This window comes from Salarias fasciatus, chromosome 19 (assembly GCF_902148845.1).
Source record: "Salarias fasciatus chromosome 19, fSalaFa1.1, whole genome shotgun sequence".
Taxonomy (NCBI): Eukaryota; Metazoa; Chordata; class Actinopteri; order Blenniiformes; family Blenniidae; genus Salarias; species Salarias fasciatus.
The window spans coordinates 17,339,615-17,367,529 of NC_043763.1; the positions used below are offsets into that span (position 1 = coordinate 17,339,615).

General features: G+C 41.4%; 1 protein-coding gene across 2 annotated transcripts in view; it reads right to left on the minus strand.

Moving 5' to 3' along the window:
* The window catches only part of alk (ALK receptor tyrosine kinase), a 410,695-nt gene that overhangs the window by 158,092 nt on the left and 224,688 nt on the right, over window positions 1–27,915 (minus strand). For both annotated transcript variants that reach the window (XM_030117063.1, XM_030117062.1), the window contains exon 4: window positions 6,435–6,639. In XM_030117063.1, coding sequence (XP_029972923.1) covers window positions 6,435–6,639 — 205 coding nt within the window. The remainder of the gene's footprint in view (window positions 1–6,434; window positions 6,640–27,915) is intronic.

Here is a 27,915-nt window from a genome sequence, read left to right on the forward strand (position 1 = left end):
CGACAAAAACTTCAAGTCGTCTATTTTTCACAGCACAACAAGACTGTAATACAAAGGACAGCTGCTTCTGCAAAACCTACCACACTAAAGACGAGACGGTCTCTCAGACGCAGCACAGACCACCGTGTATGAGAGATCAGCATAGAGCCAAACGCACTGCAGAATAATAACGCTGAAAATTTGACTTCAGATGTCCTTAACCTCAACCAGCTACCTGCCTGTGTGTGGGTCAAATGGGTGACTTTATATGCTGTCTGATAAAGTTAAAGAAAAGTTGTTTCCAACAGCTGCAGAGTTCAGGAGAATGTCTGAGTCTTGGTTAAAAAAAAAGGTAAAATAAAGGGGAGAAAGCTGGATCCTTGTGATGTCTGGTAGCACAACATTAGCCATATGTGACTATATCGTCCTCTCCGCGCCCTTGAGATTGTTAAGTATAACCTGATTGGCCGAAAAAAAGCAGTAAGATCACACTTCTAAACGATCTCTAACAGTTTCAGCCTTCCGACTGGCAGCGCTCCCAGATCTGCAGCCGCGACGCCGCCGTCAGCTGCGACCACAGCCCGAAAGCTGGAGGTCAACTCCGGAAACCGCCGGGGAGGAGAACCCTGCGAGGGATGAGTGCTCTGCTTTGCCAGTGAGATACCCCGGAGGTGACCCGTCTTCGTTTCCTTTCATTCACTGAAGGGTCTGGAAACACGGCTGTCACACGCTGTCCGAGGGGTGAATTCAGCTGAATTTCTGCCTCACAGAAAATTACTACTGTCTGGCATCAACAAAAAGACAGGGGGGGAAAAAAAAGAGCTTTTGGATTATTGCCGAAAAACATGATATTATGCCAAAAGTAAGCGATGGTGTGGGATGATTAAAGTAAAAATAAGTGCCAGACTACAGTGACAGCTAATTACCTTTTTATTTTTGTGCATTTGTTTTGAAGCTGCTGCTTGTACATGGGCAAAGATAAAACCCCAAATGAATAAATTAAAAATACTTTATAATTAAAAGCTATTAACTACTTACAAAATCTTTGTTTAACTACATCAAAGCCTTTTTAGTCCAACAAAGCCCAATGAAAGTTCGCTGCCCCCCCCTTCATAATGACTCTACTTCAGACATTTCAGACTATGTGTTTTATTTTTGGTTAAAAAAAAAGTACAAACTACCCTTTGAAATTTCAAGTATGAAAATTCCGAGTAAATACGATGGCTTATTGCCCTCGCAAAACAATTTCTGCACTGGTGTGTGGCCTCTGAAGGTGTCCTGAAGTATCGTCTACTTTATAAGCAGATCATTTCAGCCTCATACTGTTGCAAAACAGACACACACACACACACAACGTAATTGCAAAGGCTTTTTTTTTTTTTTTTTTTTTTTTTATTTCATTTGCAGGACTGTAAATTGAATAATTAAGTTTGCCGCGAGAATAATCCCCTTTACTTACAGGGATTACAGTGGCTTCAATTTGAAATCAAATTGAGGCTTTGCTATTGTTTCTAACCGACTGTCTGCACTGCGCTGGAAAACTTACAATCACAACCTTCCATGCAACCTTCCTGGCACAGAACACACAGAAAAAACACAGAACTCCACAATTACTCAGACAAGCGGTTCCTCTTACATTAAGGCACATTATTACCACTGCATCACCGTGCTGTACTCACAATACACATCTACATTCAAGACCTTTTCCTGATAGTTTGACCTCTGAATATCTGAATTGCCTTTCAAGTTGACAATGCCGGACACACAGGTGACAACCTGAGCAGGTCACCGGGTGTCCATACACACCTACGGTCAGGATAGAATCACCTATTACACTAACAACAAACTCCACATGCATTTACGTGTGTTAAAGCCACATTTCTGTCCTCAATACCATCAATGCATTCATCCAGTCTGTTACAGGAGCGTTCACACCTACAAACATGATGGCTGAATGACGAATTATGGCTCTGTAACAACTGTAGCCACGGCTCAAAGAGTGTTTTCAGAGGAGATACACACACACACATAGACAAAACAACATGCATTCAGAGCAGAATAATATGTTTCAGATTCCAGTTACTTTAGCATGAAACAAATGTGAGCTGATACACAGGCCATGACGACAGCTGGCATGAAAAACATTTCCTCATAAATTACAGCTGTGTTCACTTCTATATGCAAGCTTATGTAAGCGGGAACATTAGCTCATATATCACTTTCCGTAACGCTCTGACTGTATGTTAGAATTTTGCATTAACATTTACCTCCTTTGATGTTTCCTTCCCCCGCGTTTCACAAGCGATCGATCAGTAATAAAATGACGTCGATCCTCTGAATGATATCAGCTGCATTCCACGCCAACGCACGAATTCATGCGGTCACACCAGGAGGCCTGGAAATCCACTCGCATGTCATGCGGCATCACATTAATGCACTTCACAAGTGAAGCCGATTGATGCATGAAGTGCTAATATCAAGTAAACGATTGCATAAGCGTACAATACATGTGAGTGCATTATCTGCTCGCGTGTGATGGATGTGCTGTGAGGTAGTGCTATGATACATGAAAGTGGGCGGGTGTGTGTGTGTGTGTGTGTGTGTGGGGGGGGGGGGGGGGGGGAGGGGGTCTCACGGCGAAAATACACCCGTGAGTCACAGAGCCGATAATTTACCGCTCATGAGCGTGGTAGAGGCGCAACGCAGTGACCCGGCACGTAAAGGCGGAGGCTGTGTTCATTCAGAGTTCGTGTCGGGACGAGCGTGACGATATGAGGACCGACACACACACACGCACACACACGCGCACACACACACTGCTGCATCCTCTCTCGCTCAGTCTGTCTTTCGGTGCCGCTGACCACTGAGGCTGGTGCTGTTTCATCTGTCAAGTCCTTCGCCAGCTGCGTTCTGGAGACCTGAATGAGATTCAGGTAATTAACTTTACACCCAGTCTAATGAGGTCTTTGGTTGGACACCCCCAAACCTCCCGGGTGACTCAATTCTGAAACTACCAACTCCTAGGAGAACATGGACCGGGAGTCATGACACTCTGGAGGCAGGCGTGCAGTGTTGGCGTGTAAATGGGCACAAAAAATTTCAACAAAGTTTCCCATAACATGGATTCCATTCACTTACATTCTCATCTGCAGTCCAGTTAGCCAATCAATGATGGAGTTATTTCAAACAAACAAAGGAAACATGGCCTCCACGCTGCAGCATCACTGACACTCGGTGTCCTCGCTACTCTCGTCTTCTGTATCGTCTGTGAAATTTGATCTCTCACTTAGGAAAGAAAAGCAAAGCATGAAGTTATACGAATAATTTTTCTGAGTCAACTTTCATTCCAGCTTTCATTCCTTTCCTTTAGACTTTACAGCAGTGAAAGTATTATTTTCCACTCTTATACACACACTTACAGAGTATGAAGCAGTAGACTTTGAGAATTAACTTTCCAAGTTTTTTTTTTCTCTTCTTTTTTTTTGTGGTTGGACAACTTCATCAGACGTGATGCAACATTAATGCAATGCAGGCAGCCGAGCCGCTTTCAGGGGATTCAAAGCGAAAACTCTCCATGGTTGGTGGCTGGAGTTGCGCTGAGACTGATTTTTGAGCTAATCAGACCCTCCTGATAACAAATTATGAAATAGATTATTATCCTGTGGGGCACCGTCAGTTTTAAAAGTCCCGTTAATAACTAGAGTTTATCGAGTCAACAGACTGCAGTATGTGAACAACCTCAGTATGAAACCTTTAATAATAATCTAGAAGTATTTAAATGCCAAATATAATCAACCCAGTGTGCTCTTAAAATGAAATGTGGTTCATAATTGACAATTAAAACCAGGGGTTAGCTCTATTGTACGGTTTTCTCATTAATAATAGAGAAGTCCTTATATCACCTGGTGACTTTAAACCTTGTACATCTATGCATTTAGCAGAGTTAACTTCTGAATTAATTAGATACAGGCAGGATGTGTGTATATAATTGACTTAACACACTTGATTTGTTGACATGAATGCCACTGTTTGCCAAATGAACGACCTGAAACAAGTTTTATGTCGATAACGCAGCTCTATTTTATTACTGTTGTTATGTTAAGGATGTGTCTAGATACGACGTTAGTTCATTCTTCACTCGTATCTTCTGCATTCAAACATTTAGCAGCAGTTGTTTCATAGTTTAGCAATAAATCATCACAGGCGTGAAGATAAGGTCCGACAGCAGGGGGTATTGTGGTCGTCTTCACTTCAGACTGATGAGCTTTCACAAAAAAAAAAAACCTAACTAGTGTCCTGGATCTTTAACTAATATTAATATTATTAGACCCTCAGAAATGAGTACTAATAAATCATTGTGCCAAGATAAAGCCACAGAACTCCAGTCCATTCTGTACTGTAAATTAAAAGCAGAGACTTGACATTTTAATGTACTCTATTATTTTATTCTGAACCAAATGTCCCGAAGCACAGAACTTGCAGAACAAAGGAGGCTGTCAGGAAAAATACTACTGCAGCCCGACCAGATTTAATCTACCCCCTAGTCGGAAAGTCCTTGGTAAATGACTAATGTGAACAAGGGTGTTTTGTTTCCTTCTTGGCTCGCTCCGGACTTTACGGCCTGACAGCTGAATCGGGGAAACATGTCAAAACAGAGCATTAAAATTCAAAGGTAAAGACAGCAGTTGGCAATTAGTAACCCGGCTGACTCTTCCACAGGTGGCTCTTCTTCCTTTTGTTTTTTTGGACACGAGTTTCTTCCCTCACCAGCATAAATAGTGGGGAGCTCGGCTGAGCGAGTCTCCGGTGTGGCGGGGTGAGAGACACACAAACACGTCCTGATCCGTTACGCAAGTAATGAGTGTGTCCCCCCGCCACGCTCCCCTAAGAACACACACCAGCACGAACACACACAGACATGCAATTCAACGCTGTTGACGTGCACTGTAAAAAAAGAGACAGGGGGTGGCATTTATATGATAGTGGCGCTCTTACGAGATTACACACACAATCGGCATGAAACATGTCCACAGTGGCACACTGGCAGTTGCTTTTTGTGTGTGTGTGTGTGTGTGTGTGTGTGTGTGTGTGTGTGTGTGTGTGTGTGTGTGTGTGAGTGAGTGTGATCTCCCTTCCAATGCAGTAACTCCAGGCTAATAAAGGCCGGGATGGAGCCACACGTGGCCGCGGCGTTGCGCCGGCTCCGGTAACCTCGGTGCTGTCTGTGAAAGGCACCGGCCACAATGAGAGGAGCACAGACCTGCTGGTAATTAAGGATTAGTCATGGCAGAAGGGAATATAAATGCAGTAATTACTGATTGGTGCCTGGCTGCTTCAAAAGAAAATTACACATGCTTTGAACAAAATATTCTTCCCCCTTACCCAGTCATATCTTCCCTTTCTGCTTTTGAGCAGAGGGACATAATTTGATTTAGTATGTTTGCTTTTCTGCCTCTAATGTGACACTCTGAGTTTAGTGAGAGGAAATCGTGTTGGCCAAGTTAAGAGCATTTTCCTGTTCAGACACGTGAAGCCACAATCTCACGAGTTCCGCTAACAGAGCCAATAGATAATGATGATGACCACTAAGAATATAAACAAATGGTTTGCGCCAGGGAAAGTTAAGGAGCTTCAGACGAGCCTTTCTAATTTTTCAAACTTCCAACAGCTTGTGACCTTTTAGCATTTTGTATCTTAAGAGCCAAATGGCATTTTTATCCAAGTCAGTCTTAAATATCATTTGCATTTTGAACATATGGCTTTATTTATTTTTAAAGTGATATTTTAAGGGTGTAATCTTTGAGATTTTCAGAAGTTTGAGGATCTTTTTTTCTTTAACAAACTCCTGACCTCAATATGTCAGGTGTTGTGCATAGCATGGACAGCAGAGTCTGTTTCATGGCCTCTGAGAAGTTTCAGTGTTGTTGAGCTGAACTATGAAACAGTGAAACATCCGAGTGACTCTCAGAAACAGAGAAATCTTCATTCCTTTCAGCCAAGTCACTAACTATGACTTCAGGATTCCAAGCAGTGAAATCATCCCTTCATGAAGCCTTTGGGCGTCATCTCTGTTTTTCTATTATTCCACGCACATCCATACTGTCACTCGGCTCAGGTCTCCAAGCTCCTCCAGCGAGTTTCAAGGGTGACCTTGAAGGATTCAAGGTAGACTAAAACTCCATCGCTGAACATGCTGCTCGCTCTAAATTAAGAAACCCAGACAGTTTCACAATTTTATCATTCTACACCAACAACAGAAGAGTAACTCTTCAGCTCATATTTTGGAATATGTACCCCAAAATACATGTTTACTTGGACTCTGCACTTTGTTTTTTTCTCTGCAATGCTGTCTGTTGGATCTGAGAGAGAGAATCTGGCCCATTGGAATGTAACGTGGAGCCACATTTACCAACAACAAGCAGTTGAAACGCCTCGAGAAGGAAGAAAGCGCTTACCCTGTGATGCGAGGCAGGGTGTCAGTGGAGAAGAGGGCGAGGGGCGGCTTGTCTCGCTCAATCAGCCAAATGGTGTATTGGCCACCCTGTCTGGGGTGAAGGAATACGGCCATGTCCAAGCCACAGGAGCCCCGCCCCCCCCACAGCCAGGGACTCATCACCCAGGGGCCGCCGAACGCTGAACTGTTCACCCACAGGAACTGACCTGTGAAAGACAGTGGGAATAAAAGAGTATTATGCAGCAGATTATATTAAGAATCATCTTATAATCTCACCAACATCACATGCTGATATAGTGGGTGATTGTACAAGGTGGTTCGAAGTCGATGGCTTTCGGATGCTTTCATTGAAAATGTATGAAATAAAGTTTAGAGTGAAAGTCAGCGGCCGATGGCACTGAAGCTGCGCTAAAGAAAAGAGAATGGAGCTGTCGAAGAATCAAAGGACGTTTTTGTGTCGCTTTGATATAGAGTCCCATTTCCCTTTCAAAACTATTGCAATCATTCAAGCAGGAAGTTCATCAGAAGCTCCAACTTCTGTGAGAAGGCATGGGTGTGAGGGGAAGCACAAAGAGTCTCAACTTGAAAGGAAGAAAATCCAATTTTAATATATTCAAGTTGAAAAAAAAAAAATCTTGTTGAGGAGGATCTGGATTTAAAAAAAAAAATGCAAAGCAGAATTCTTTGCTGAAAAAGAAAGTGACCTTGTATGGTTCAGACCAGCCATCCCAGCTGATTCACCTGATAGTCTGAATGCTGAGAGGACACGAGGAGCCCTTAATGCTGGCGACACAGTCACAGAGCTAAAATGTGAAAGTATGAATCTATTATTCCATCAGAGCACAGATGTGTTTCTTTTTATTTCTTTTCTCTTGTAGACTGGCTCCATTCCCTGCCTCTGGATAATGATGGTTCCATCCTCCCAAGGGTCAGGATGTATTAAAATATACTTCTCTAACTGGGGCACATGTATCTCCTTGAGTGTGTCACCCATTTCAGTCAAACAGCTTTTTGCCTTTATGCAGTTTGTATGTTGGCACTTATGAAACAGAGGAGAGGCAGAGAGAAAAAGCTGAGCAGTGGAGAAACGCTGCAAGAACCTTAAATCTGGACTATTTAGTTTTGCGAATACACCCAAATCATATTTCAGGAGGACTTAAAGGTCTGAGAACAGAAAGGTTCGACTCGGTAAATCCTCAGCAGAACTGATGTCGGGTGACTTTGCTGGAAAAGTCCTCCCAGTTTTTCATTTTCTGATCGTTTAGCTCATTATCGTTCTGCAGTGTGAATCCCCCTGTCGGTGTCAGACCACATGTGCGGCGCATTCCCAGCAGCATGTTTCACTTTCGGTGTGATAAACTACTATCTGTTACAGACACTCAACATCCGGCCTCATCTGTATGTTGGAGCTCAACCTCTTGCGCTTGTCCTCGTTTCTCCCCCCGAGAAGCAGTTTAGAAATTTCTACCCGTCCTCCGAGACCATCACCACACGGCTTTCTTTTTTGACAGGTGAGTGAACAAATCTTGATGTATTGATCTTCTGATGGGGTGGTCAATTTTGTCTTGCCCGATCGTGCTTGGGATCCAACTTATCCAGTTTCCACAAAGTACTTTTCGAGCTCCATGCCCTTCCCTCTTTACAAACTTTCAGCCAAGCCGTGATCGGTCTGGAAGAGAGCTCCCCATCACACACAACTGCTGCTTTGAACAAATCAACATTTAGATTTGATTGATAACCCACTACTGGTTTTTTGATTGAATGTTCTGATAATTCCCACATCAAAATTCACTAGAGCTGCCCTCCCTTGGACTCATTTTTTTTTTCTTCCCACACTATCTGTACTGATGTTATCACATTGCGCACATGCACTGTTGCCTTTGCATGTCTTTGTCAAATCTGATTTCATGCACATTACTTCCTTAATTTCTCAACCGTCAAGCATGTAGGGAATGTTTCAAGTAGGTGCAAATGATTCATTTCCATTTCAAAATGAGAAATTAACAGACAGGGCAGAAGAGTCCTGAGCTATTTGTGTCTGCGCTTCCATTTAAAAAAAAAAAATAAAAAAAATATTGGCAAAAGGCTTTTGCTTTTTTTCTGATAACTAGCATGCTTCCTTATCGTTTGAGTTAGCTGGGGGAAAAAAAAACGGTGAAGTTCAAATTGGAGTGTTCCAGTTAAGCCTCATTTGCTCTCACTTTCCGCATTTGCATGCGTCTTGCAGGCCGAGTCTCGCCGCTGTCGGGACGGAGGCTGGAATTTCTGAGTGTTTGCAGGAGTGGGACTGAGTGCCTTTATAAACACACACGGCAGCGGCGCGATAGAAGGGGTTTTAGGACTTAACCTTGCAGGGCTCCGGACCCAGAGGCAGAAACCTAATAAGTTGTGTTTTCCAGCCTTAATAAGATGAAAAAAAAATACCTGTTTGGGGTTAGTTACCAGCGGAGTACAAATTATAACGACAAACTGCAAAGAGAGGTAGACTGTAATTGCATTAGTTTGTTTCTGCCTGGGTTTCACCTGCCTAACAGAGCCTGATGCCCTCATTTACTGCATCACAAGGTCTGCCTCAACTCACTGTCAGCCCCAATTTGAATAGTACAGGGTGAGGACAGATGGGGGATTAAGTAATGCAGGCAGTTGTTGCTTGGTTGCATTAAAAAAAAAAAAAAGAATCAAAAGAAAAGTAATATTTAGTGGCTCAAAGTGTACCTAACTAGTTTTTGATGACTGAATAAATTATTCAATGTGATTCCACCCCAGTTTAAAAAAAAAAAGAAAAAGAAAAAAGAATGCTATGATCCTGTACTGACCTGAAATACTGAAAGGAAACAAAACATAACAAATGTTAAACCTGGGATTTCAGTCATCTGTTGAAAAAGAAATTCTCCTCAATTTTATATAACACTTGAGAGCAAAACTTGAAATGAGGTAACAAATAAAGGAGAAGCTGGATAACATGCACATAAAAAGGAAACATAGTTCGGAAGACCTAATTAGTTAAATTTGCAGTCCTTTAGCAGCATCCCAGAAAGGCAGAGTCTTTCTTATTTTTCATGAGCTGGAGTCGAGATGAGAGGAGGCTTGGCATTCTATAAAAGACCGAACGGGCAAATACTGCAACTTGAGAAAAACACTCAAACAGCTGGGAAGATTTCATCAACCGGTGCACATAATATCGTGAGAACATTTCAAGAATCATGGATGAAAAGCAATCTAGGATGGCCTTGATCACAAGGCCTTCAGACAGCGCTGCGCTGAAAACAGGCTGGATTTTATAGTGCGAATCATTGTATAGTGTCAGGAACACTTCCGTTAATCATTATCTGAGAATACGGCTCCTCGCTACATCCAAAAGTGCAAATCGAATCGAAAGAAACTACTTGCAGAGGTTCTGACCTCTTCTTAAGCTGACATATGGCCATTTAAGATGGACAGAAATGCTCTGGGTAATTGCTCTGTATTCCAGGGAATCGTCATCTGAACAACATTTGTGGGATTTTGTGCCATTCCGGGCACATTTTCCTCAGACAAGGCTCTGTTTTATTAAAAACACATTGCCGAGCCGTATTCTGAACATATTACAACAGAATGGCTCAAATGTCAAATAGTCTGGAGTATTTCATGATGGCTCTCTGTTCTTTAGTGTTGGAGCAGTCAATAAAACAAGCTCAAAACAATACAGATCTATCTATCTATCTATCTATCTATCTATCTATCTATGTATCTATCTATCAGGAGATGACTCATCCCATCTGTGGACGGGCTGTCAGTCAGTCACAATCCACACAGATTCGGCATTTTGTTTGAACGGCGTCAGATTTTTAGTGACTTACTGTCTTGTTTACATCGGCCAATAAAGGTCACCATAAACCTGATATCATGACAAGAGGAGCTGCAGTTAGGCCCAGAACAAAATCTTTTAGGACACTCAAATGTGTTTATTTTTTTTTATATTTTCCTTTTCCGTTTCCTTCTCTTGATGGGTTTGTAGGAATCCAGTAAAAACACACAAGAAAAAGTGGAACACACTGAATATAGTGGAATCTGTGCCATCAAAATGGCGAGTGGGAACGTTCATGCTGTGGTCGTCTCGTGAGCCATTTCACTAGAGACTAGAAATGATGTAATTTTCCCAGGGAATGTGGTTCCTTTGCATTAAATATGCTACACACGCTCGCTCGTGTCTTATATCTTGCAATCAGAAAATAAAAAAAAGAACCCTTAAATACATCCTGCCCACATACACTGGGCACCCAACGCATACACACACTCACACACACAATAAATAAACCACAAAAGCCTGGATTCGCCAAACGGCATTAAACCTGGCACAATGCTATCTGTACAGATGGTGCCAACTGTGCAGAGCAAGCCAACTTAATCGCAGGAAGACATCCGTTCAACGACATACATTCTGGAAATGATGTTTGTTATTGAGTTAGTGAAAAGTCAACAATATATACATTGAAGAAAAACAGACAAAACCGCATTTCGCATTAAATTTGCATGATTATTGTACTACTGTCACGCCAAACACGCCCAACACTGTGTAAATATCTCTTGGTATGGTGTTGGAGGATCACTGCATTCCCAGTCTGGCGTGCTGCCACCGCTATTAAAATATGGACAATCCATTTCCACCTGGGCTGCCAACAAAGCAACGTGCCACCATGAATGAAAATGCAGAAAAAAGCCGAACTTTGAATGGACTGGTGGGAACAGTTGACTCTGATGTACAAGCGTAGTGGTGTATTTATTTTGATCAAAAGATTTGCGAGTACTGGAAAAGCTGTTGTGAAGTTCATACGCAGTAAACTTTTCTATGTGGTTTGAAATGATTCAGGAAACTTGAGGACTATTTTACGAATGTAATTTCTGTAACGAGATAATTTTTTGTATTTTCTAGAAATGTATCTAACTAGTATATTTTATTACATTTATTCAAAGTTTGAGCATCTGCTGGAGATTTTCAATAATCCGTTCAGCATCATGAGAAACATCGGTTTTATTAATATCACATCTTTCCTCCTCAGCTACTCGAACATCGACGAGGTGTTCGCTGAAACAATCACACGACTGCTGCTCGAAGGAACCTCAAATAACCACTAATCTTTTCATTTCTCTTCTTTTCTTTGAATCCTGATGGGCGCCGCTTGTACTCCGGGTTGGCTTATTTTTCCCCACAGTGAATGTTTCCTTGTTGGAGGCGTTTTTCTGCTCATCTGTGAACTTCGGCTTAATCAACATTTCTAAAACGGCACTTGATTGCGGCCCCTCGGTTTGGGGGGGGGGGGGGGGGGGGGGGGGGGGGGGGGGGGCCATGTTACTCCCTCTCAAAAAAACAGGTGCAGACACTTTTCCCTGCGAAGTGACAGTTGTATACGGTATCACTGAATCAAGCTGGTGGAGTGTTTTCTCGCCCTCTGTGTGGTTAAAGATTCAATCAGCGGATGCTCTTGTTGACATAGCATACCAAATCAGGCCAACTGGTGGTGAGAGCACAATTCCCTCAGATAATAAAGTTGCGACTAAAGGCCTGAGAGGAAGAGGAAAACAAACCATTCAGATTCTGTTATAGTAGACTGCATTTACCCAGGATTCAGCCAGCAGAAGCTTTTTGGGGTCCCCGCAACTTGACTGCCGCACATTTTAATTTACTACCCATTCAATCCCGTGACACAGTTTCCCCTGCTGAGAAATGGAGTTAAACGTATGTTCTGCATGCTGATAAAGCGCCGCCTTACCGTGGCGTTTTGTCAGCGCTCTCCTTTCCACGCCGAATAACTGCCTCGCCGATTTCACATGTAAATCTGGTGCAAAGTGAAGGCTTCTTTCAGGACAGCCACAGACATGTCCATTACTGTAATTACTGTGTGGCTGTTGAAAAAAAAAAAAAACCCAACTGACTGTGACTGGCCATAGGAAAAAAAATAAAAAAATAATGAGCACATGTAGGAAAAACACTCCTCAGGCCACTGCTGGCACAGTATGCAATGAAGTCTAGCAAAAATAATTAAAAGCCTGACTGGAGCAAGTATCACTGTGGAAGAAATGCAGCAGGTGAGTTCTGATTTCTCCCGTGTCGTGTCCAACTGCTCTCAAGGTTTAGAGACAGAATCAATTTCTTGATCTGCTACTAGAAGGCAAGGGGCGAACCAGTAGACGCCACCGTCCCTCTTAATGGTCGGCATTTGTGGCCCAAGCAGAAGCGAGACCTGGAGAGGTCGGACAGTCCCACAGAATCAAACAGTTCCAAGTTACCAAAAAGCTTCCACAGGTCTTTGAACGAGCAGCTCGAGGAAACCTGGCAACAACAAATGACCTCAGGCTGGAAGCAAAACCCACAGCGTCTCGCTGTAAGGTGAAGGTGCTGACCACTACACTGCCAAGACAGATATCCATGTTTTTTTTATTTTTTTTAACACAGGTTTGATTTGATGGCGAGAAGAAAAATAATTCTATTTGAAAATACATTGCAATTCAGACATCGGAAAAACAATATCTTCAGTGTTACAATATTCTCACTGTCAGCTGAAATTATCTTCAGCAGTTAACTTTAAAAAAAAAAACGAAAAACGAAAAACAAAAATAGCCTCTACAATAAAACATCTTGTCCTATTTGTTTGGGGGCAAAGGGGAGATGAACTGCAGCAGATGTCCTGGTGGGAGACAGAATGTGTTTTGTACACCACAGCAGCAGCCTGGTCATTGAGCGGCTCAGCGTGCCTCGGCACATTTATGGTACATTGGTCTTCCTCACCAGTCAGCGCAATGTGTTCGCGTTTCCTGCAAGCTGATCAAAGTTTTCTGTTTTGTTGCAGTTGGACTGTATGGCAACAGAGCAAGAAAGTTTCTTTTTTATATATACATGTGTTTCTTTAACGTAAGCAGCTTTTCGACAAGGTTTTTTTTTTTTTTTTAACTTCAAAAACAACTATGTTTCCATATACTGTAGCCACATTGCTTACAACCATGGAACGAACTGACTTGATGTCGTGTGCTGACACGGCAAAAGGTTCTCATTGTAGGAAGGAACTCTTTGGGGCAAAAATCAGTCATTCTACTGTTTAATGTAACACACACACACACTCGCACATTTACCCAGGTAACCATGGTGACTCAGATGTTGCCGTCCTCCTAGTACGTGTCGGTAGGCAGATGAGAGCATCACTCGTAAGAAAATGAAATAATGCGGACGGTGGAAGACTTCAGGTAAATCCAATTTCCACATTGATTGGGAGACTGAAAACCAGAGTTATGTATCTTATTGATAACAAATCCTGATTGCTCTGCAAAGCGCTCGGGCTATTTGAAAATCAAGAGCTTGATAGAAACGTTTTTAGATTAGATCTATCTCAATATTATGTATGAAACTGTGTTATTGTGGTGTTGCTGTGACACATTATCTGAGCAATGTGTGCAGAATGCAATGTTCTCTGACTGTCAGAGGAAAGAAAGAAATTCATGAACAACGTCAGTGAGCAGCAAGTGTGAGCAGGTGTACTGAGACAACAGCTACATGTTGCTTCACAACAGCTCATATAAAAGTAACCACTGTTCAAAATCGCCTCCCAAAAAAAAAAAAAACATTGTGACGAAAGGCAAAACATGAAACAATGACTGAAACCGCGACTTCAGCCTTTTTTTTTTTTTTACACCTGTCAAAGTCTGAATTTTTGACCAACAATTCCTACGACTGCTCGACACACTAGCCGCACTAAAATACACTCTACCCTGCAGCACAATCAGCGTGATTGTGAACTAAAAATAAAAACCGCGAAAAAGGAAAAATAAACACTTATGAGTAACCGAATAACGCGGGGTTGTTCGCGGGCGTGTTGCCCATTGTGAATGCGACTCGCTCTGATGTCTAACGTGCATAAAAGCACATTAAACATGATGCGTGGGAGCTATAAACATCGCACTGCTTGGTTTTATTTTTACTTCACGCTCTAACGAGTTTTAAAAATGGAATCGCTTCTGATGACAATGCAGTGCGGGCAGAGATGGCGAGGGCGTGATCCCTCGTGAGTGGCACACAGATAAGCAATCTGGATGACAGCGAGAGGAATCTTTGGTTATCTCACCACATGATTTTGTTCCGCGCCTTTGTGCCACATTTTCGCTCTCAGTTCAAAGTACTTCTGGAGTTAATAGAAGTAAAGAGAGGCACTCTGTGTTTTTTTTTTTTTTTTTTTGCTTTCACTTCACTTCGCTTTGTGCCAAGCTACTGACTCGTGTCCTCCTGCCCACTGAGCTGGGAGGGAAGCAGAAATGACACCTAAGCTAACCGGATCTGATGAGGGTCACTGTGGGAGTCAGAACAGAAGAGAGATGCCACGAGGCACCTTTTCTTCTTCCTTGACGCTAATAATACAAGTTTCACTGGATCCCTGGGCTGGTGTCTTAAATACTCCCTATATTTGAGCAAATCAGTGGTAAAGTTGTCAAACACTGATATGTTACTCCCATAAATGATGCGAACAAAAGGAGCTACGCATCAGGTATGTTAGAAAGTCCAGGGCCAGTTCGAACATTAGGTCTGCTGTAATTTGGTCCTGAATTCCTGAAAACCATTGCTTTTCTGTTAAGATGCTGAAAGGAGTATCTGTTCTGAAAGTAGAATCGTGCATAGGAGCCAAACTGTATGATCGTCACAGCCCCGATGTGCTAAACTGCTGGTATTAGTGAAACATTATAGACGTACAAAGACCCAGTTTCTTATCTATCATTCAACATCTGCCGCGGTCCCGTCTGCAGAACCCTGCTAATGTTTGTCTTTGTGGTGGTGTACAATGCATTCATAAAATATTCAAACTTTACTTGTGAAGCTAATTATCAAGTCAATAAATTCACAACCGGGGACTGTTTGGGTGAACGCTGAACACTGTTTGAGCCTACATTTGGATACCCAGAGGAAAACTCTGTGGCTGCTTCTTTGTCTCATTAGAAATAAATCAGTTTTATATTTGGAGATGACTGACCTGTTTCGACTAAACCGCCTCTCGGGAGAAATAATTAGCAAAAGAGTCAAAATGGCACAAGCTGAAGTCAATTCATTCCTGATAATTTGAAAATAACAGCATAAACACACAGGAAAAAAAGTTGAAGCTAAAGTAATAATACAGTCTGAAGATGTAAATCGTGTTGCGTCTCCAGGTCAGCCTCTGGCGCTCGCCATGATCGCTACATGTCCCTCTGACTGGCTGCCGTTCGGACAGAAGATTCGATTCCTCTGAGACTCCTCGGTGGGGAAATGCTACAGTTGTGGGTGGAAGACAGACATGTAAATGCGTTGGCTGTGAAGTGAAGATATCGCTGGAGGATACTCTACACTGCTTCTTAAGTAAAGGAGTGTTATGGTGGTGTGTGGAGGTCACAGGTCATCAGTGGAGGATGTCTCTTAAATGTCCTTCAGTGCACGAAATCTTTGCAACAGCTGAAAGGCGATGATCACCCCAAAGTGGAAAACATCTTTGCTGAGAATGCCAATCTCGGGTATGAACGGCAGAATTAGTTCACAGACAGTGAACTATTGGAGACATGATACATTTGAGTCCTTCGACCATCAAGACATCTAGAAAGATGAACAGAAGTCAAAATATTTGTCAAATGTTTGATATAAATGAAGGAATAATTCAGAAAGTGATGCACAAAGCAGTTTATTTGAGTCATTTGAGAAAATAAGTTTGTTTTTTTAGTTTTTTAACATTTTGTTACAGATATAAAATAAGACACTCGGCCACACCAGTACCACAAATTTGACTGCTTCTTTCTGTTTCCTCCCCTGGACAGAGGACAAAGAGCTGGAAGATGTGACTCTAAAACTGACTAACTTAAAATGAAGAAAAAGATCTCAATCGGTGGCAACCACAGTAAAAGACCAACATGAGTATCTGCAGTGCGCTATCACAAACTGGAAACCCATGAATGAAAAGTCAGACATGACGGGTTTCCTGTCTCGATGAAAAAAACAGCATTTTCTTCGCGGGATTCTTAAACAACCTCTCTTTAAACCACAAAACCACTGGTTTGTAAGTATGTTTATTTGCTGCAAACTAGGCACCTGGCCACATAAACCACTTACCAGAAATGTGTTTTATTAGTTGAACTCTGAAATACCACCAAAGCAGGAAAAAACATTTTGGATTTCAAATTTGAAATAAAGAGATAAGAGCAAGTTTTAGTATCAGACGAGGGCGATGCCAGTATTAAAGCAACACTGAAGGCTAAACACTGTGGGTGCTGATGTTAGATTTATTTATTTATTGTTTTTAATGAAATCACATACGTGTGACTGATTGACTACAGAGGACCATCTTTGAGTATTAAGTTTGGTTATTTTCAGAGTCTGAATCTTTCATCAGAATTGCAACTTCTATGCAGCTTTCTAAATCCTCCAGCCAATCAAACGAGCTGTGGCTGCCTTCGGACCATCTGCGGCGAGTGACTGCTCCGGTCCGTCAAGAAGCGGTCAGAGCGACACGAGGACCGGCAGCTTAGAGGGCGGGCTGCTGACGCCAAGTCACGCCAACAGGCGAAGCCAAGTAAACAGAGGAGGGGTCAGAGCGCACTGTCAGCCATCTAAAGAGAGTTTGCAGTGATTTTGGCCGGAGGGACGAAGCGTTGGGGCCCAATTGAGCGGACGAGTCAAAGAACGACCATGAACAAATGCAGCCAATGGGCCTTTTCCCAAACCTGCCAACAATGCCACAGGCCATCCAGCGGGCTCTCGGCTGCTGCTCAGTGGTGTCATTTGCAACAGGTGCTGCGCAGAACGAAGCACGACTGACAGTTTTCCCGACACCGTCATCCGACTGCTGCTGCCACAATATCAACCCTTTTCACTCAAAGTAATTCTGCCGCTTGGAGTGGATAATTGTAAAGTGGATGACTGTATAATTTCATTTATTTTCCTTTCCTTTCTGTCGCTTCTCCTGCGGAGTCTCTGCATTTTACATTTACCACAGTCAGAAGCCACTTCTCTCTGTGCTGCACTTGTCTCTTAAATCACATGCATTTACTGTATTCTCAAAACCATTTAAAGTGCAAACAATATGTTTTCATGAATGATCAGTACATTGCACCATAAAAACGGCTTATTTTTGTTCAATTCTCACACTTTTTTTTTTTCTTTACTATGGACAAATAAACAGGTAGTCATATGTGCCATGCAATGAGGGTCGAGTAATCTGGGAAATAACTCTACTCACCGATCACAGCAAATCCAGAATAATGTCTGCAATGCACCCAACCTTTGTAAAATACGTGAGCACAAAGCTTTGCTGTGCATGCAAAACCTGCAACAATACGCCATCATTCTGCAGCAGCAGAATAATCAGCCTTTCCTCTGTAGGACCGTCGCACTCTTGGCAGAAGAGGGACTGGAGCCAGCGAAGCACAACAGGGCAATTTGAGAGATTTCGGTGATTTTTTGCTTTGGTAGTAACTACAATGGTTATGAAACGAGTTCTCAAACGTTAGTGGAGGTTAAAGCATTTAAAAGGTCTGGCTGGTTGAGAGAAAGACGCATCATTGATCTGTTTTTATACTGCTTTTGTCCAACATAGAGCAAGCACAGAGACATCTACACAACATGTGGAGGCTGTGCGAGAATGTGTGTTTTGTTACTTTATATTCGAAAGATTGTTGATTACTTCTTTTTAAGGATTTCGATAAACCTTCAGTAAAAACTGAAAATAAGGCAGGTAACATTTCACTTAACTGGAAAAGTTTGGTCCCAAGTGGTAAAAGCAGTTTGTACAATCAATTTAATAGTTCTTTTCCTTTTTTTTATCACGGTAACTGCACAGAGATAAACTAACAGGTTAAATAAATACACTGATGATTGAACATTTAAGGAATTGAAAAGGTACCGAATAATATTAAATGAAGTGCTGAAGTGAGATTTGAGTGCACGTTCTTTTGCATCAGCTTCACAATCATACCACGCACTCACAAAACTGAAAAAAGAAAAGACTCGGCTGGTAAAAAATGTATATATATGAAAGTTTATTATAATTATGACAGGTCTGAGGTTTTCACATACTTTCGCTTGAAGAAAATCATGCAAAGATTTTTCGCATATGAAATGTTTTTTCCATAAAGGAAGTCATTTCCTGCCACATTCCTCTTCATACCGACGTGAGCTGAAGGTTTTCTGCTGCCTGATGACAGAAATTCCCCCTTCAAGGTATAGTTTTGATGCTAATACTCGTTTTGCAAACATACCTGAAATCATTTGCATTTTTCCTTAAGTAGTAGCTTCACAATATTTAGTAGTGCTTCAATCTCATCTCTACATGTTTTGAGACATCAGTGAATTGAAGGACCCTTTACAGAGGCTCCCGATCGGAGGCGTCCTGAAGAATTACGTTACATTGCGGTCTTCTACTGTTCAATTCAGATTTGTTTCTTTATTATGACCCAGTTCCACACAATCCTGACGCGTCTCATGAGTGCAGAACAACCCGAGCTTAGATGTGTTATTGTTTACAGAAGCAGCTATGGATATAAACTGTACCAATTCCAAAACTGAGCTCTAACTGGAAGGTTCTGAAAGAAACATATTCATGAGACCCAAAAAGAAGACATTTAAGTGATGTTTCACTGTGAACTGTTTGGAATCGGTAGACATTTTCTATATACGTTCTTTCAAACCTTCTGCTCAGCATCAAACCTTGCTAACATATGAGTAATAGTGTTTGCTCCGGAATTTGTGAAGCTATGATGGTTTAATCAAATGTATGTGTGTCTATACTTAATTTGATCACATTTTTAGTATATTATATTAGATATACAGTACTATAGTGCACAGGTCCGGCATACAGGTGTTGATATGGAAATGGGAACTGCACAGTTACTTTAAGTAACTGAGATACCAGTGAAGAATACACTGGGACATCACAGTCTCAACAATAATAGGAAACATTTGCTTTCAGTCCTGACTGGCAATAAACTGAAGGGAGAGTTTTTTTTTTTTTTTTTCTCACTCCTTTTGGCATCACAGAAATGCTCAGTGCAGTCAAGCTCGATTGTGTAGTGTTGCTTCTTACCGCACAAGTAATCCTCAACCAAAACTGGAAAGCCACAACATTCATCATTTGCCACTGCGCTTTACAAGCATGAGTGTAAGAACTAAAGAGTTGCTGGCACCGGCGCGCTCAAATAATTCATGTTTTCCATGTGAGAGTGGACTGCTGGCACAGCAAGCTGCAGCAAAGCTGCCACAAAGCAGAAGGAAATGTCTTTCACTTAGTCGACAAATACACCCCCTAAAAACGAAACAAACCAGTTCAGTATTGTTTTCCTTTCACCGTTTCAACTTTTGTTCCTTTGCGATGCTTCTTTTTTTTTTTTTTTTTGTGGAGAACATACACAAACAAAATAAAAGACAAAACTTCAGTCGATACTGAAGGAAGAGGTAGAATGCACTAAATATAACTCAAAGAGCAAGCGGATGGTTGCAGTAAACATTTTGTTGCTGATTGGTCCATCTTTAATGCTAACGGTTAGAATTCAATCGATAGTTCCTTATTTCTAAGCAAACTAATAAGATCATCAATACCTATTAAAGCAGCTCTCACAGCTGATAATCTGCTGTCAGATGTAAGTAGCTCTGTCTGATTGAGGTGCCTGGGGAAGGGGGAATCTAATTTTTCCAAATTCGACCACCCCATCATTTAGTGTTTCTTTCAAAAAGCCTGCAAAGCATGAGAACCTAATGAGAGAGAGAAAAAAAAAAAGCATTCAAAGATCAATTCTTTAAGTGGCAAAAACAACCCTGTGTGATGAAACAGAAGAAAGGAAAGGTGATTTAATAACTGAAAGAGCGAGCTCATCTAAACTCTGCCATTGTTACCTCCATCTACGGACAAGGCAGGTTCAACAAACTCTCAGGCTGACCGTGAACTCTGTGTTGATCCATTCTGCGTTGGAAAATCTGAGTTTCTGGTTCCAGAACAGGTGATTTGAGTTAGTCTGTTCAAATGGAAGTACGGTAGTTAAAAAAGAAGAGCATAATTGGAGCCCCGATTCGACAGGTCACCATGACAACGGGGGAAGCGGAGGGAGTGGCTTTCACCCCACTGGAATCAGGAATTTTTAATGGACTCATGGCGGCATTACAGCATGTTTTTAGAGAGTCGTGTAACACGCTGCAGCTGCAGAAAAGAGGGAGAACGTCGCCGCATGGGTCAAAAATGGAGTCCTTTCAAATCACAGAAATGCTACAGGGGTGAACTGCTTGAATTTTCAGCTATTAATTCATTTAATTTAGGTGTAACCGGAAGGGGAGAAGCAGCTTAAAATAAAACGTAAAAACACTGTTCAAACCTGAGAGTAATCTCATGGGAGAACATGATGATTTTCAACATATTTTACTAAGAAAAGTAAATATTAAGTGTCTAACTGCTTTTTTTTTATCCACAGCATCATGTTGCTTTCACACACAATGATTTCTCATCTATATCAGGTTCGTATTGTGTGTGTGAGATGATGAACTATGTCCAGAAACTGCACTGCTAGTAAAGATAATTGTCTGGAAATGCTGCTGTCTGATAACCATCTCCTGACCAACATTTCATTCGCTGCACCTTCATCCACGGATCGTTATCAAAAGGACACGGCATGTCAGTGAAAAAAAAATTCTCCACCAACTGAGCCTAATGAACTTCTAACATGGCAAAATTGATCTTTCAAAAAAAATTACTGCTTTAAAAAACAGACGAGTCTGTTAAATTATATAATGTATTATATTTATACATTATAAATATAAATCAATAAAGCCATGATGAGTAGTGTGTGATGTGTGTCTGTAAATTAAGCTTAATTAAAGATGCCGTTCAAAAAAATGAAAGCTCCCTCTCGGGAGTTGTTTTTAAAAAAGTTGCGTGTTCAGTGGCTCTGAGCACCGTTGTTGACACCCACAATGCAAGGTAGGCTTTCTGTTTACACTTGAAAATGGCGCGTAAACATTACCGAAACACAGCCACGACGGAGACCACTCAAGGATGCTAATGCTTTTAACCATGAAGGGCAAAAATCAATGCGATTGTTTGTACTCTCCAGCGCTGCAGTGTGAGGACATGCTGTTCCGCCATGCTCTCAAGCTTACATCGCAGTCAATAATCAGAACCCTCACCAGCACACAGGCATTCATGCCAAGACGCCCGGGGCAAGAGGAGGTATTTTTGCAAGCCTTTTCCTGATAAACACCAGCTACAATGAATATGGATAACCTCCATCTCCAAATATTAGGAAGGTATTAACATTTCTAATACCCTTGTCAGAGCTTTTTCTGCTCCGTCTCTGCCCTGTTTTGATAGAGGGAAGCTGGTATTTGAGAGTTGTCAGAGGCCAGCTTTTCCACAAGATTATTTCCCCTTTGGTAATCAGTGTCAGAGAAATTCAATATAAAGTCTGGAAGTGTTACAGTTCAACTGCAACGCGGTCTCACCCAAAGTCAAACAGTAAACTCTACTTATCAGCAAGACGTTCATCAAAGTGTCTGAATAACCGAGGTCTCCAGATACGGTGCTGCTCGATGGTGTGTTCGAGTAAAGTAACCTATGAGCCCCGTTAGATCCACCGTGCTGTCAAACGACCTGAGAGGGTCAACACTTTATAAAACACTGAACAACTTTTTAACCACATATTGCAGCAAGTTGGGGTTTGTTTTGACTGAAAGGTAACAAATGTGCTGTTCCGATGAGCCATGCGGCACAACTGTGTATTTCTACTGTAGACTCTGAAACGATTAAAACTAGTTTGATAAGGACACTTTCATTCGATTTAATTTGATATGATGGAATATGCCACAATAGAATTTGGCTGAAGGGTACATTAAATCATGCTGTATTCAGGTTATGCATCATGTTTTTGAAATGTAAAGCAACGATTAAAGAAAGTAATTACTTTTGAAAATTGACAAGTAAACAGTAGAATAATTGGATGAACTCATAATTAGCAACTAATTACTGTTTCCAAGCAACTTGGAGTATTCTATTGTCAAAATTCAAATTCCACACTCTGCTGGATTTTCATAGGAAAAAAAATCTGTCTGATTTGATTTCCGATTTTTCTTTCTTTTCTCTTCAAGGATAAATTACTAGTTAAACATTCAAGTGACATTCGTGCAGCATACATATTCAGATAGTCCAACCTGTCCTGAAAAAAAAAAACATTGTTTCTGCATCACAGGGTTCAGGTTTCACATGCATTAGAATGAACCATGCAAAAGAATACTGAGACTCAAGCAACGGCAGTTGGACACTAAGAAAATAATAAACAAACACACCAAAAAAAAAAAAAAAAAAAAATCAGAGGCATGTTAGGAATATGGGTGGGACCAATTTACGCAATTTACACTGTCTTGCCCGGCAAGTGAGCTCGTGATCCAACAGCAGAGGGAAATATGTAAAGAACTGGGACACGTACTGCCTTTGTAGTCGAGACAAAAAAGAATGAATACATAAATTAGTGAATTCTCTGAGCGGGAGAAAACACCCGAGTATTCATTAAATAAAAAAAAAAAAAAAAAAAATTCCTCTCGGCTGCAGATATCTACCCAGTGAAGTTGCGATCATGAAGTCTGTCGGAAGGTAGATAAGATAGCTTGTTGATTACTTCCCAGACTAATGTCGATAGTATCTCTCCGAGTGAATCCCTTAAGGCTCGGACATTATCTGGTTATGGAATATTACAGTTGTAATAACTCTATTAGGTCTGAACCGATGGTCTTCTGTCCTGTCTTTCTCGTCCTCCTTTCCACCCCGAGACAACGTCTCAGATCTGTCTGCTTAGGTGGGGGAAAAAACAAAAAAATAAAAATGCACTGTCTGCATTTTATGTGCATGTTTAATTCATTTGCCTCAATAGGAATTAATTGTTTGTGAGTAAAGAGTTCCATGAATAGACTGGAAGACTTCTCAGTGTTGGTTTAGGGTCAGATCTGGAGCGTCAGACGTAGAGTCAGGCCCTCACAGTGTAGAGTGTGATGGCTGCGGTGGAGGGTGGGGCTGATGGATTACAATCCACTGAGGAAAGTCAACACTTCCGTCCCCTGCCAACACCTTCTGCCTGGCTCGCTCGCAGGGAGGGGGGGTTCAGAAATCCCAAAGCTGCTCTCAACAAGAGGCCTGGAAGCGCTAAATGGGGAAAGAGCCAAGAAGCACACACATGGCGGGGGGGTGGGGGGGGGGTACGGTGTCTGTGAGCCTGCATTGGTGTTTGAAGTGGGCTGAATGGAGGCTGTTCAGCTCTGTTCATCACAATAGATTCAGTTTTTAATGCCATAATTAAATTAAAGAAAAATGTAAAAATGTCTATTTGCACTAGCATAGTTCATTCTGGTGAGTTATATCACAGCAAACTGTAATATATATCTGACACTCTGAGGCTGTCAGGCATTTTTTTCTTCTTTGTGTTGTTACATCCCTCATGCCAAGTCATCCGTAGAGACAGAACTGGGTAAGAAACACACTAAAATTAAGTATTTACATTATTCCGTGGTATGAAATCACTGATTGGAAATACGTCTCTGTCTAATTTGATCTGTTTGAACAGGAGGAATGAACTCAGACTCGGTGCATGTGTTTTTCTTTTTAGTTTGCTTTCGGAATGAGCTGGAAGTCTAATGAAAATTCAGTGGCAGACTGCAGACTGATGGGGAAGAATTTCCCAAATGGCAGAGCTGGTTCAAGGCACGGAGAGGAACTGATTTAATCACAGTATGAAAGAAAATACATCACCGGCAAGACTCGCCACAAGTCCGCCTGACTCATCTGAGGTGATACGGAAACCTAACTATGGAGAAAAGTCTACTTCTCCACCGTGTCATGTTTTAAAAATCAGAGGCAGACATCTTTAGAAAGTTGAGGCTTTTGATAGAAACATGCTGAGCATTGGCAGTGCTGGTTAACTGGAGAATGTAGAAGATGTTCATTTGGAAGAAACAGTTCTTGGCTTCCTGTGTTTGTTGCTGATACTTACAAAGTCTTAACCGAAGAACAAAACTGGATTTGCGGCAACATAATGAAAACCCACAGTGAACATCACTGTTCTCCCTACCGGTTTGGTTTATATCAGGTAAATCATTAAAAATAAATGTATGGGCTCTGTGTCGACTTCAATCACACAAAGTTATTTATTGCTTGGGAGCGAAGTGTAGCAGCCCCCACACTTAACACCTCACTTTTTTATACACAGCTAATTAGATGACATCTTTAAAAAGCTTTAAGGTATTTAATTCTATTTCAACATAATTGCTTCAAATTTTCTATTTTAATGTACACTGTTTGATTCAAGTCTGTGCGTTGGTGTTCAGTGAAAAAAAAAAACTGGGTTTTTTTGCAGCTCAGATCTTTATTTCACATTTACTCTGTAATTGCCTGCTAATTAAATATATCAATATGAAAAAAATACATACATCTTTTGTTTTTTTGGAATTTTCAGTCTCAATTTTAGTTATTCCACATGTGTGTGTGTGTGCGGTGTCAGTCATCTTTCGACGCACAAACCTGAAGTAGATGTTGTGTTGTCATGGTATTTCATTTTCCTACTAGATAAAGTCCATCTAACACAACATATTTATTGCTTTCAAAGATGAAGAAGCTTCAAACCTGAATTTGTTGGTGTGCTGCCACACATTCAAACATCAGACATTGTGTGCGTGTGAGTGTGTGTGTGTGTGTGTGTGTGTGTGTGTGTGTGTGTGTGGGACGTTCATGCAGCCATAGTACAACACATCGCTATGGCACGGGGAAGGAGTAGTTCTGCCAGCGAGCAGGAAAATAGGTCAAGCTGTTCAGCTAAAAGCAAAAGAGTGAGATAGCTTCGACTCGATTGACTTTGAGATGAGCAAAGCAAAAAGAAAAAAAAAAAAAACATATCAAACGTGGCTGTGTGTCTATGGCTTTGTAAAAGATATGTATCAAAACATTTCCAAGAAGGTCTGTGAGACCTTCACATTCCGGTCCTCCCAGAATGAATGAATATGGCTTTTTTTTTTTTTTTTTTTTTTTGGATGTCGGTTCCACCATTTAAAGGTTGGATGAAATTCTGCATGCCTGCTTCTGGACAGATGGAGTGTGTGAGACATTTGAAACTGGATCAAACTGTGTCTGATACATATGGAGGTTCTGTGGATGACTGCAATGGACCATTTCCAGACTCAGCGTGAGACTCCTCTCTTTCAAAACCCTCCTGTCCTTTTGATTGGAGCTGGTCTGAGGAATGCGAGTGAATCGTCAGTGTCGAGGTGCGTTCAACACAGTCTGTGCCGAACAGGCTTTTAGAGAGAGCATTTTTTTTTGGCTTTCTTTTTCATATCGATGCTTTGTTTTTAACTTCTGTTGGGTTAATGGACTTGTTTAGTTTTCTACCACTGCAGCAGTTTCACAATCAGTCTCATTCACACGCCAATTGTGACGCACAGCTGCCGCGCATCAGGAAGCCACTTCCTGTTTAGCGGTTTTGCCCAAGGACACTTTTGCACATGGAAAGGCAACAACTTGGATTTAAATGCCAATTTTGGATTTGGACGACGACCTACTGAGCGAGACTCGGAAACAATGACAATTTTCAGTCTGCATGCTTTTTGTGGGTTATTCTCTATGAGTCGCTGGAATGAGGGTTGTGTTTGCTTCCTGTTAATCTTCGAACGGTTTACTAGGAACGTCGCATCCGTGGTCGTTTGAGTTGAACTTGTCCATGGAGGAAGTTATTAAACATGTCCCTGAGCATTAAAAGCGAGTAAATCTGAATTTGGTCAAATAAATTAATCATACAATAAAATATGGAGGCTGATTGGGGAAAAAAAGAAGAAAAAAAAATCAAAGAGGAAAAAAATATTTCGGGAACAAAGTACATAAACAAAAGTAGAAGCCAGCCAGCTGAAGAAATACAACTCATCAAAAACAGATGCCATAATAAACAATGCAAGCGTCTCCAGAGGTGCTAAATTATTCCTCGCATTGTATCTTAATCACCTAGCATATACTTATAATTGGCACGCACAATCTGGAACACATGCCTGATGCTCCATATTCATGAATTCAAACAACTTAAATCAACGGAGAACCACTTCACGTGTCTGTCAGAGCCGATCATCACCTCGTTTCCTGAGTGATTGGTGTCTGCGTGTGTTTTACTAATTTTGTGCTTCAGTGGAGTTTATGTATGATGTGCATATTGGATGACTGAATTTTGTTGTACTTGATACAATAACAAGAAATATATTCGGTGTAACTGGTTAAAGGTGGAAAATATACTCCCCAACTGTGTGGAAGACATGACATTGTATCTTCAAACTGTAGCAAATGTCACGGTCACCTATTTAAAACTTCATCTGCAACCAAACTGTTATAAATTGTTCACGAAAATGTGAGATAAGGATCCTCGGCAGGCGAGACAACTGCAGCCCTTCAAAGGTTCAAGAAGAAACCAACAGCAAAATAACAACAGCAGCTGAGTGTGTGACACTGGATAGTTTGGTGATTTTTTTTCAATTGATTATAAAACGGCTGGGAATGTGACGACAACCCGGTGGCCCTTTTGAAGGTGGTTAAATTACTGCTGCCAGGAGAGTGAGAGCGAGCAAACAAACATGGGTAAATCCAAGAACATTTGGTCTGTGACACATCTTTACAGTTGTTTTCACCGCTGATGCCACAGCAGTATTCATTTTATAGATACTGCAGGAGTGATGCTGCTGCCAGTGGAGAGCGGCTGAAAAGATAAGCCAGATCTACAAGCTGGACTTTCACCAAAGATTCATGACTTCTCTCATGCTTCATTAGATTTGAGTTCACATCAGCAACTAAACCTCAGCCAGGCAGAGCCAGAAATAGGAAAATACTTCTTGATTTTCGTGATTGTGCTGATAATGATCATACAGACAGATTTTTGGTGGTAAAAAGTAAGTCTAGAGAGGATGCTACTTCACCGTTTCAGTTCAAAACATACAAACTCCTTACATAAGCCACTAAGATCAAACCATGAAAAGAGGACGCAAGTGAGGGTGAGAGAGAAAGAAAAGCAAGCGCGCGCACACACACATACATTTATACACACGTATATACAACAGCATGCACAACACACCACACATCTTTCACATTCAATTCAAAGAAACCTTTACAAACACACACACTGAAACACACACACAAACTTGCACACACAGAAATACAAAAGCAAGCACAAACGCACCACACAAAGTCACATAGAAACCACGCATAAAAATACACACTTGGTCCACATTCAATTCAAAGTACTTTTACACAAACAAAAACACATACATTTATAGACACACAAACACACACACACACACACACACAAAATGAAAGGTAATTTAATTAGCTATCCTGCCAAACAGGCGCTTCTTTTAATTACTTTGAGGCTGCACCCCGCAAAGTCGCTCACAGCTTGCAGAATAAGACACTCAACATGGAGTTTATTAAGAAACCACTGTGTCATATATG